The sequence below is a fragment of the Bactrocera neohumeralis genome, unplaced genomic scaffold, assembly GCF_024586455.1.
Source record: "Bactrocera neohumeralis isolate Rockhampton unplaced genomic scaffold, APGP_CSIRO_Bneo_wtdbg2-racon-allhic-juicebox.fasta_v2 cluster11, whole genome shotgun sequence".
Taxonomy (NCBI): Eukaryota; Metazoa; Arthropoda; class Insecta; order Diptera; family Tephritidae; genus Bactrocera; species Bactrocera neohumeralis.
Window position 1 is genome coordinate 1,169,961 of NW_026089624.1, and position 12,432 is coordinate 1,182,392.

Consider the following 12,432-nt stretch of genomic DNA (forward strand, 5'->3'; position numbering starts at 1 on the left):
GATGCGAAAACGAGTCAACAGGGTGCGCCCAGACAACGCTCGTAACTGGATCCTAATCACGACAACGTGCCGTGCTACAACGCCCTCAGCGTGTCCCAGTATTTGGTTTTGACGGTTGCAACAGCCGCCTTATTCGCCCGACATGTCACCCTGTGACTTTGTTCTGTTTCCAAAAACAAAGTCGAAGCGTTCCAGAAATGTTACGAAGCATGGAAAACGCGCTGAAATCGCTGTATAGTTGCCCAAGGGGACTACTTTAAAGGGGATGGTAGAGTTGTAGAATAATTTTCAAATATACGGTTTTTATGGAATCAGTCTCATTACTTAGTTGTCATACCTCGTATTGTCACGAAAATGTTCTGTTTGAATTTTAATTTTATATCCCTCACATTGATTATTATTTTTTGTCAAGAGACAACTATAGAAACTGGGGTTCATAAATTCGGTGCCTAGGCCCTGGAACAATTTTATTTGGATTGAACAGTTTTTGATTATAGGGTGGGATAATTGAAAGGATTTATTACAACAAAATTTTAACCCGTTATATCAGTTGCTTCCTAATTTGAATACCGGAAAGTGAAGGAATCAAATAGAATTAAAAATTGTATTACATAGGAAGTAGGCTTGGTTGTGGTCCGACTTCGTCCATTTGCACACTTTGGCATAGGAATATGAGCACAAACAAGTACAAGTAATAAGTCGAAATCTGTGGGTCGGGTCCCGAAATATGTGATTTCACCATGCCCAATAGTACAATTTTCACATCGGGAGTGAGCGGGGTTTCCGATTTCATCTGCTTTTGTGTGTGTGTCAAAGTGTGCGATCAACAAATAAGTTTGTTCCTCAAATTTTTTTTAATTTACCTGCAATCCAGGCTGTGGAAATTCGCAGGCAGATTCACCGGAGGTCCTTATATTGCTGACACCAAGTCACTCATCAATTTAATTGAAATTATTTACATTAGTATCTAAAAACCACAACCAATTTATCACATAAACATTTGGAAATTTTAAACAATAACAAAAAATAATACCAAATTAAAAAACACTTAATTAATTTTCGCGCAAAGGTTCTCCTCCGAACATCTAAAGTGGGTATCAGCTGTTTCTGTCACACGGCAAACCTGCTGTCTGCGCAGAGTTCTAGGTGGCCAGGGACACTATATTATCTGCAAGTGCAGTCGGTAAAGCAGTTGGTAAGGCAGTTTCTTTTACTTAACGTAACCACAATTCAATAAGATCGTGATGGACATACAAACTCCGCCTCCCGGTGGGGGTACACAATGTAACCAAATAGGTATGCGGCTCGAACGCCTTACGATTATGGAGATATTAAGCAAGGAATTGAAAAATGAAATTGCGGCACTTAAGCTCCAAAATGAAAACTTGAGGAAATCACTAAACAAATATGCCAACGAAACGTCTTCTTCTCCATCAAAATCGACCTTTGTAGCAGAAACAGACGAATAAGAGCTGGAAAATGAAATAAATTGGGTATTAAAAAAGAAAGAAAAGAGGGAAAGCAAAAAACGCAAAGCAGATTCTTCACCGGATGTAATGCTGAAGTCCCCGAGTCCGGAAAACACAGCAGAATGTAAAAAAGCTACAAAATTAAGTCATCGCCCTCCGCCAATTATTATATCAGAGAATTTTAATCAACCTTTGATGCGTTCCTTGATAAAAGAGGAAGTTCAAAATACTTACACACTCAAGCTCACTGGCCCAAGCTCATGTAAAATAAACGTTTCAAATCGTTCAGACTACAGAATACTAACAAGGAAATTAAACGAATCGCAAATTTCTTGGTTCTCGTACGAGGACAATCAATCGCGTGATATACTCGTAATGGTAAAAGACCTTCATCACAAATGTGAGCCTGAAATCACTGTCGCAGATCTTCAGAAGCAGGGTTTTAAAGTTTCGAAAGTCATAAATCAATTTCAATATAAAACAAAAAATCCATTAAATATGTTTATTGTTTGCTTCGAATCAAAAATCTACGAAATTGAGCATATTTTAAATTCTGTCGTCAAACTCGAGCCCATAAAGCCATCGAATCTTGTACCGCAGTGTAAGTCCTGTCAAGCATTCGGTCACACCAGAAATTACTGTTGTAAACCACCAAGGTGTGTAATGTGCCCCGAAAATCATTCAACTCTAAACTGCACAAAACCTGTTGATCTACCGCCAAAATGTTGTAACTGCAATCAAAGTCACCCTGCGAACTATAGGGAATGTGAAGTGGCAAAACAACTTCAAAAAATTAGAAACACGACTGAAAAAAATAAAGAGCATTATCAAAAACCAAAACGCATAATTACAACCGCTTCTACTGCTCCTCAGAAGGAAGTTACTAATGTAAGTCAGAAATCTGGAAAACCCTCATTTGCCATCATAACTAAAGGCAGTAATCAGGTACAACAACTTATGTCTGCAAACCAAGCAAATTCTAATGCTGTTATTGATATAACTAGGGATGGCAACGATTAATCATTTGATTAAATTAATCGATTATTTTCATTCAATTTACGATTTAATTGCATCAAAACACCTTTTCTAATTAATCGACTAGTACTCGAGTAATTGCAAAATAATCGCAATCAGCATTTTGAAAGTTAATACATTTTATGTTCATCTAAGTTAGCGTACAAGGGTCGAAATTGGTCGCATCAGTCATTAATGACTGGAAACGGTGTAAACATAGTTAAATTCTAATATGTCAACGTAGTTTAATATCAACAAATGAATGTCTGGTAACACTGCATTTACAGTTAAGTCAAACGCATTTTACGTTCAGTTGTTTGAAGAGCAATGGCGCCAGTTAAAAGCGAAGTGTGATAATTTTTTAATAAAATAAGCAATAACTACGTTAAATGTCAACTTTGCTGCAAAAATTAAAAATTGTCTAATAACACATTAAATATGTTGCAGCAATTAAAATTAAAGCATGCAACTGTAGCTTGCAAATTGGTGATAAGTCGGAGCAATCGGTATTACATTTTAAATTTCTTCTAGTTATATATAAATACATATATGTGTACAAATTAGACTCTGCAATCTAGGAGTAAAGACAATGTTTCCCTAAGTGAAGACACTGACACTATGATTGAAATGCCGAGTTGCAGCAGCAAACCAATTAATGAAAGCCCTTTGAGTGTGGGGCCAAGCTTCAGCAGCAAGAAACCGAATGAAAGCAGCATGATAGAGCTACCCAGCTGTAGCAGTAAAAATCCTCAACCCCTCATTTCTAAAGTCTTACAAAATATTGAAAACCTTTCGCTTCATGGCTCAAAGAACCAAAAGCTACAGCATGGAATAGTGGAAATAGTTATCAAGGATAATCTACCTTTTGACTTTGTTGAAGGTATATTAAAATACATTACAAAACAAATTGATAATTAATGACTCTTTTTGTTCATTTATTTTTTAAAAGGTAAAAGCTTCTTAAGTTTCATGAAGCAACAGTTAATTAACTTTTCTATTGACGAAAAAAAAAGTAATGGCTGTAGTGACCGACAATGGTGCAAACATCGTAAAAGCAGTACACGATTCATTTGGCAAAAAGCGCCATATTCCTTGTTTTGCACACACCCTAAATTTGGTATGTGAAAACTCACTGAACAATCCTGAAGTAAATGCAGTTGTTCTAAAATGCAAAGAAATAGTTAAGTGGCTAAAAATAAGTGTTAAAGCTATTGATGATCTTCGAAATATGCAAGCTGCTGCCGGAGTAGCTGAAGACAAAATGCTAAAGCCAATTTTGGACATGAAAACACGTTGGAATTCGACCTAATACATGCTCGAACGGTTCATTAAACTATGTTCATGTATTAACCAAATACTCCTCAACTATTCTGATAACATCTAAGGAAAAAGATGATATCATGGAAATACTTAGTATATTGAGACCATTAGAGGCAATGACTGTACAACTAAGTGGTGAACAACGAGCAACGTTAAGTCAAAGGATTCCATTAGTTCACTGTGGTCGGGAACAAAGAGTGAGAATAACAGCTAAACAGCCAGTCGCTGAAAAACTAAAAGATGTCGTGTTAAATCAGTTTGATCGTAGATTTGGCTACATCGAACATTCCTTTTTGCTAGCTGCATCAACATTACTCGACCCGAGATTCAAAAAAATTCATTTCAAAGACCCATTAGCGTTGTCCCCAGTTATAAAGTGTTTACGTACAGTTACAGATGATACTATGGAAACGGGCAACGAGTCGTCAGGCGAACCGGTAGAGAATGAGTTTGACCTCTGGGCTCCTCACAAAACTCTAGTGCACAAAAGAAGGAAAATGGACAACGATTTTACATCTCCACAAGATAAATTGAGCTTTTATTTGAATAGTCAGGTATTAGAACTACGTCGAAACACTATTGATGCTTGGGAAGAAATGAAAACCGTTTACCCAAAACTGTACGAACTTTCAAAAAAGTATTGTCATCTACTTGGTACCTCAGTACCAGCTGGGCGGCTTTTCTCAAAAGCGGGTGCAACTGCGACCGAAAAACGCAATCGTTTGACAACAAAACGTTTATCGAAATTGCTTTTTCTTCAAACTTGGTTGAACAGAGAATAAATTTTCTTGACTTCAATGAATATATTTTCATTTATGCTAAGACAAATGATTTTTTAATACGATACGATACGATTTAAGTGGACGTGGCCCCGCCCCTCCTAAGTTTTTTGTACATATCTCAGAAACTACTACAGCTATGTCAACCAACCTCTATAGAGTCGTTTCCTTCAGGCATTATCATATACAGTTCAAAAATGGAAGAAATCGGATAATAACCACGCCCACCTCCCATACAAAGGTTATGTTGAAAATCACTAAAAGTGCGTTAACCGACTAACAAAAAACGTCAGAAACACTAAATTTTACGGAAGAAATGGCAGAAGAAAGCTGCACCCAGGCCTTTTTTAAAAATTTAAAATGGGCGTGGCGTCGCCCACTTATGGACCAAAAACCATATCTCAGGAACTACTATACCAATTTCAATGAAATTCGGTATATAATATTTTCTCAACACCCTTATGACATATACGAAATATGGGTGAAATCGGTTCTCAACCACGCCTTCTTCCAATATAACGCTATTTTGAATTCCAACTGATGCCTCCTCTGCATAATATATACATTAGGAACCAATGATGATACCGGAATAAAACTTTACACAAATACGGTATTTGAAAAATATGTAAATAGCGGATAATGAAATCTCGATTATCACTTTATCATGCGAGAGTATAAAATGTTCGGTTACTCCCGAACTTAGCCCTTCCTTACTTGTTGTTTTTGTGTATATACCAACACACTTTGAATGTCTGAAATAAGAATATAGTCTCCTACATATATTTTATTGGTTTTATTTTTACGCAAAGTTGCAAAACATAGCCTTTCAAGCAAGAAGCAATTCTTTTACTTTAAGATTGTTGCACATATTTTGAAAAACTTAATGTCATTGTGTTACTTCACTTCAAATATAGGTCACTTTCTCTTTTAGGATATGTCTGGGACTGCATTATAATACAAGATTCGGCGCTGAAACATGGTGGTGGTCTTTATGCAATTTAGTAATAATTGAAAACATTGAAATTAATCGATTAATCGATTTTTTACATTAATTGCAATTAATTGCAATTATTATTTTATATCTTGCAATTAACCATTTGGATATTTAATCGATTAAAAAAAATTTTGCCATCCCTAGATATAACCAATTGTTTAATCCAAACAAATACTCCTCTGCATTAACCCCACAAATTACAAAAAGTAATAGAGGCGTAATGTAGAGGAGTATCAACCGCCTCAACTTCACGCAACAGGCGAAAAAGGAGAAACGAAGAAAACATCTTCCCGCGCTTTTTACCAAAAAGGCTTTATTATCCCGCCAATATAGAAGTGAACACAGCAAGTGAAAATGCAGAACACAATTAAGTAAAATTAAACACAAGTGAACACAGTGATACATTCAAGTGAACAAACACAACAAACAGGAAAAACCCTCCAATCATCATTTCAACCAAAAATATCAACACAGGATATAAAGCAGCAGCAGGTTACAATAATTTAATAAATTAACATAGATTTACATGTATCTATAGAGTAAAGCTGAGATCACACGATTGGTCAAATGTACCGATTTTTGACAAAATTTTTCTGTACAAATTTGTACAAAATAAATTTTGTGTACCGATACAATTTTCAGTGTTCACACGATTGGCGTACTTGAGCCAGAATTTTTCTGTACTGATTTGTACACTTCAATAATATGACAAATATTTGTGCAACCCTGTCACATGGTTGGGCTTGTCATCTTAAATAAAGTAGATAGCTGATAAGCTTTGAATACATAATTACATATATTTGAACGTAATTTTATAATTTTTAAATATAATGATTTCTTCATCAAGAAAAAAGAAAATAGTGGCAATTATGTGTATTTGTGTACACCTAATTAATAAAAAGAAACAAATAAAAGAAAAACCGAAATTGAAGAAGCGAAGTGTTTGGGTGCTAGATTGGCTTCAGAGGAGAAATACTGACGGGGCGTATGCAAAAACTCTGCGCGAGTTTCGTGAAGTGAATAATCAAAAATATTTGTTTAAAAATTATCTTCGCATGAACGAAGCCACTTTTAATTATATTCTTGAATTAGTCTCCCCAAACATAAAAAAAAGTGACACCAATATGCGCAAAGCAATACCAGCAAATGAACGTTTGGCGGTTACACTTCGCTTCCTTGCCTCTGGAGACAGCTTCAAAAGTTTATCTGTTGACTTTCGCATTGCGCCGAATACCATATCTATATTTGTGCCGGAGGTTTGCGATGCAATTTACAAAGCTTTGAAAAATGAATATTTACAGGTAGGTTTACAGGTTTACATAATGACATCAAAAATATAAATTAATGTCACATTACATATTTGCAAGGTTCCAAATAACGAACAGATGTGGATTGACATTGCCCAAAAATTTAGTGATAAATGGAATTTTCCCCATTGTATAGGCGCAGTTGACGGGAAACACATTGTGATGAAGGCTCCGCCGCGGTCTGGAAGTACCTTTTATAATTATAAAGGTACTAATAGTATTGTACTTATGGCTATTGCGGATGCGGACTACCGATTTATATATATTGATGTCGGGTGCAATGGCAGAGTTTCGGACGGCGGCGTTTTTGGAAAGTCCACATTTCAGAAAGCTTTGGACAATAACACACTGAGATTGCCTTTACCACAACCATTGCTAAATCGTGACCGTGATTGTCCATACTTGTTAGTGGCGGATGATGCATTCCGCATGCAAAAGCACATTTTAAAACCATACCCTGGTAAAAATTTAACTGCCGGTCAACGCATATTCAATTACCGATTGTCACGTGCTAGGCGCGTTGTCGAAAATGCATTTGGCATTATGGCAAAGCGGTTTCAAATTTTATATCGACCAATTCAACTGAATGAGCATAAAACGACCCAAATAACACTGGCCTGCTGTGCCTTGCATAATTTTTTAATAAAAAAAAATGCCAGTTATTTGGAAGGTTTAACTACAGATAGGAATGATCAACAAGACAATTCAGTTCATGAGCAACAAGGAGCAGAGGAACGTCCAACGACATACATAACCAATGAAGCCAAAGAAATTCGTGAGGAGTTCGAACAATATTTTATGACAGCCGCTGGAGAAATACCATTTCAATATGCATAGATGTTTATGTTAAATAAAATTAATGATTTAAATATGTCTGTAACTTTATTAATATAGAAGAAAAAACAATTCAATGAAATATCAATCATCATTTAATTCTGAAAGCGCATCTATAGTGCACTTCATAATATTAATTTCAAGTTTTTTTGCTGCTTTCTCATTTTTTGCCTCCATTTCACGCATTTGCGACGCTATGTAGATACATGCCGAAGGAATACCATTTGTCTTCTTTTTCTGCATACAACAAATCTGTTGCGCGTTTTAAAATATCTTCTGGCGAATTGGTTGCTGCATCAGCTGGCGATGATGTTGATGCGTTGGATTGCATGTTGATGGATTGAAAATGCGTGTTTGGTAAACTTTCACTATCAGGGCTTATATTTGAAACAGATGAAGTCGTTTTTTTTTTGTCGTGGTTATGATAAAACTGCATTGCAGTCCAAAATTGCCAATGAGGTTGTGAACTTGACGCACTCTGACCAGACTTTGCCTGTAATTTGTTTTTTGTATTATTGTACGCTGTTTTCACATTCGCCCACTTGGCTTTGTACTCATCAACGCTACGGCCATGACAGTTCGCTGCAACTTCTCTCCATGCGTTCTCTCTCTTCTGTCGGTTTTTATAGTCTGATGAAGAATATTCCCACAGACAAGGATGTTTTTCTATTATTTCTATTAAATTAAAAACATCTTCCGAGGACCATGCCGTTGTAACTTGAAAACGCTTTCTCTTTTTATCTGGCGTTGGTGTTGGTTCTGCAGACATATTGGATATATTTTCGCATATTGCTGTAGTCAAATTATCAAAGATTTCATCTTCATCTGTATCCATATTCTGAAAAATAAAAGAACAATATTAATATATAAAATGTAAATAAATAAATATATATAAACATATCATAAATATTTATACTCACCAATAGATGTAGTGACTTGTTTAATAACGGACAAATGGAATAAAGAGCAGTGGTGGTCTAAATTTGAGATTTTGAGTTAGAGACAATTTTTGAGACTTGAGACGATTTTGCTATTCCGTAAGTGACAGTCACAAAATCTATTACATTTCATTATTCAGAGATGTTTTTAAACTTGAATGAAAATAAATATGTCGATAACAAATATTAAATTTTCTATAACATAGTCAAAAAACATAATTATCAATGAAAATAAAAATATATGTTGACTTTGTTTCATAATATTTACGAAATTTATGTAAAATTGATTTATTTTTAACCTTTTCGTGTTTGAGTTGCTTACAAAATATAAAGAAACGACAATCGATTAATATCTATGATGATCTCTATTCAGTATATTCAAAATGGCAGACAAGAGTTCTTTTTAGTTTTGTGACCTGCTAACTACCAGGTCTCAATATTTTGAGACTAACGCTAGAGACTGTTTAGTGAATAGTAACTAGTCTCAAATTGAGACTTTGCCTCAAAATGTCTCACATAGAGACTAGAGACTGGTTACAGAATCCCGCTATTAGTTTAATAATCATAGAGTTGCCAAACAGTAAATAATGAAATTCCAGCCAGGTGTAAAGTATTCATAGGATAATAAAAATAAAACAAAAACTTCTTTTTAGTTTTGTGACCTGCTAACTACCAAGTCTCAATATTTTGAGACTAACGCTAGAGACTGTTTAGTGAATAGTAACTAGTCTCAAATTGAGACTTTGCCTCAAAATGTCTCACATAGAGACTAGAGACTGGTTACAGAATCCCGCTATTAGTTTAATAATCATAGAGTTGCCAAACAGTAAATAATGAAATTCCAGCCAGGTGTAAAGTATTCATAGGATAATAAAAATAAAACAAAAACATAATTTTGGCTTTATTTGAATTGATTGGTCATGTGATTGGTCATGTAGTGGCAGATAAAATTATCGGTACATTTGTCCATTTTTTGTATTTACTTGATTTGTACAACAGTTCACATGATTGGTACAACAGAGCCGTATTTTATCGGTCTATCTGCACAAAAATTTTGTTAATTTGCCTTATGCCAAATATTTTCTGGCTGTCACACGATCTGTACATATAAATGACAAAAAATTGGTACATTTGACCAATCGTGTGATTTCAGCTTAACACAATTAACCCTTATTGATAATACACACACACACAAATATATTTATATATACACAATTAAACTCGAAAATTATAACGTTTGAACTTAAAATAATTATCTTTTAATTAAACGCAATCGGCCCCATACGTCGACATACCCCGACATTTTTGGTCCTATCGAGCCGCGATAATTAAAAGAAAAAGTCTTCGTGGGAATTTTAACAACAACATCATCGTTGGAATTCTACAACCCAACCTGTAGGTTTCAAAAGAGTGCACCCAACAAACAAAAACCCTATACGCTGAAGCAACAAACACCGAACAAGTAATTAAAAACAAAAACGAACCAAACTTAATCAAAAGCGGAAAAAATTTGTAAGTGCGACCCATATTTTTTCTATATCTTAATATATAAAAATCACGTGTCACGTTGTTTGTTTTCGATGGACTCCTAAACTACTGAACCGATTTTAATGAAATTTTTAACACTGTGTGCAGTTTGGTCCAACTTGAAAGATAGGATAGTTTATAACTCTCCTTATAGTCGCATTATTTATTTATTGCAAATTATTTGTTTATTATTAGCAAAGAGCTATCCACCAGTTGGTGGCGCTAACAGCGGTATTGAGTAAGTGCGGTATGTTACAGTAGATGGCGCTACATTTCTTTCTAAATTTTCATGGATTTACCGTGCGATTCTGTAACTTGAGACAGTCTCAAGTCTCTAAATTTGAGATTTTAAGTTAGAGACAATTTTTGAGACTTGAGATGATATTGCTATTCTGTAAGTGACAGTCACAAAATCTATTACATTTCATTATTCAGAGATGTTTTTACACTTGAATGAAAATAAATATGTCGATAACAAATATTAAATTTTCTATAACATAGTCAAAAACCATAATTATCAATGAAAATAAAAATATATGTTGACTTTGTTTCATAATATTTACGAAATTTATGTAAAATTTATTTATTTTTAACCTTTTCGTGTTTGAGTTGCTTACAAAATATAAAGAAACGACAATCGATTAATATCTATGATGATCTCTATTCAGTATATTCAAAATGGCAGACAAGAGTTCTTTTTAGTTTTTTGACATGCTAACTACCAGGTCTCAATATTTTGAGACTAACGCTAGAGACTGTTTAGTGAATAGTAACTAGTCTCAAATTGAGACTTTGCCTCAAAATGTCTCAAATAGAGACTAGAGACTGGTTACAGAATCCCGCTATTAGGCTGTCATAACAAAAGCTGCCACTTGCTAAAAACATTAAATGAAAATGCGTTGTTTGAAGTTTATATTATTTGTGGTAAAGTCATACGAATCTATGACTTCCAATATTCTAAATTTAAGAAAAAATCACATACAATCCGTGAAATAAATAAAGTTATGTACATATGTATGGTCAGACAAATAAGCAATGCTGCCACTCTTTTCCAGTAAATCTTCCTCGAATTTGGGAGATTTCAGAGGAATTTAGGAAATCGAAGAGTTGATTTCTGCATGTATTTCCTAAATGCAAAAAAAAATTTCATTTAGTTGCATTTAAGTATAGAATTTTGTATGGCTAATGCCCGGTTTCACAGTCCATACTTAAGTTGTGCCTAAATAAAATCTTAGCTAAATATTGTTGCAAACTGAGTGGTCGTTCGCGTTTCACAGTCAATGCTCAATTTCTATAAAATTTTATTATGATATATGGCAGCGTTATGGGCAACATATGTTTTACAAATGTCATTCATAAAAATATGTTTGAAATATTTAAATTATAACAGACAATATAAAAAAAAATTATATCAAAAATTGATGAAAACAACAAAAGAACCCCAAATTTCATCACTAGCGAGTCGGAGCACCTATGGGAACTGAAAGAAAAGTATAAGCTGTTATTGAGTGCAAACGAACGGACACTTGCCCTACGCTACGAAAGATGTCGCTGAAAATTCAAAGCAAATTCAAAACAAAAATCACCTGTTATTTAAGCATTGCTTAAGCCTCCCATTTTCAGTGCTTAAGCATAACCTAAGTATGAACTGTAAAACACTATTTTCCTGTTTTATCTTAAGCACAACATAAGTATGGAGTACATTTGGAGTTAAATTTAGAGCTATATGTGCTATTGCAGTAGATGGCGCTACATGAGGATACATTTATTGACACTTATTTGTGATACTAACGGCTGACGTTGTAAGGTAATTGAATAAGTGCGCTGTATTAGGCTAGATGGCGCTATAGAAGCAGATGTTGTTATATTAAAAGTCCAAACGTTTATTTTAGCTAAAATTTATTAAACTTAAAACGTGTGTTTAAAATTTACCATTTATTAAACGTAAAACGTGTGTTTAAAATTTACCATTTATTAAACGTTTACCATTTATTAAACGTAAAATTTGTGTTTAAAATTTATCAGACTCGGCCACGCTTTGCTTTCTTTTTATTATTTAAAACTCTTTAAACGAATTAAATAAAAGTAAGTATTATTAGCTTGCTTTTCATTTTATTTAATAAATCTTATTTTGAACTTTGAAGTAATATTTTCAATAAAATGCCACCAAAAAAATCGAACCTCAATAATGCACGGAGTAGAGCGGCACAACGCCAAAGAGTTCAAAGAGGTCAGCAGTCTGCAGAACAA

At 34.3% G+C, this 12,432-nt stretch overlaps 2 protein-coding genes and 1 pseudogene across 2 annotated transcripts; 2 read left to right on the plus strand and 1 right to left on the minus strand.

Moving 5' to 3' along the window:
- Window positions 1-2,634: 2,634 nt before the first annotated feature.
- LOC126765846 (uncharacterized) lies at window positions 2,635-4,529 on the plus strand (annotated as a pseudogene).
- A 1,299-nt stretch (window positions 4,530-5,828) lies between these two features.
- Window positions 5,829-7,799, plus strand: LOC126765690 (uncharacterized). The gene is made up of 2 exons (XM_050483413.1): window positions 5,829-6,877; window positions 6,944-7,799. The coding sequence occupies exons 1-2, from the start codon at window positions 6,407-6,409 to the stop codon at window positions 7,718-7,720; spliced, it is 1,248 nt and encodes a 415-aa protein (XP_050339370.1). The 5' UTR covers window positions 5,829-6,406; the 3' UTR covers window positions 7,721-7,799.
- Window positions 7,747-8,686, minus strand: LOC126765742 (uncharacterized). Its single transcript, XM_050483485.1, has 2 exons — window positions 8,638-8,686; window positions 7,747-8,555 (listed from the first exon to the last, which is right to left on the minus strand). Exon 2 carries the CDS (start codon window positions 8,550-8,552, stop codon window positions 7,896-7,898), a length of 657 nt encoding a protein of 218 aa, XP_050339442.1. The 5' UTR covers window positions 8,553-8,555; window positions 8,638-8,686; the 3' UTR covers window positions 7,747-7,895.
- Between the last annotated feature and the right edge of the window lie 3,746 nt (window positions 8,687-12,432).

Coding starts and splice junctions, on each gene's coding strand:
- LOC126765690 (XM_050483413.1), top strand. CDS start 6,407: ATGATTTCTTCATCAAGAAAAAAGAAAATAGTGGCAATTATGTGTATT. Junction 6,878..6,943: donor TGAAAAATGAATATTTACAG/GTAGGTTTACAG, acceptor CATATTTGCAAG/GTTCCAAATAACGAACAGAT.
- LOC126765742 (XM_050483485.1), bottom strand. CDS start 8,552: ATGGATACAGATGAAGATGAAATCTTTGATAATTTGACTACAGCAATA.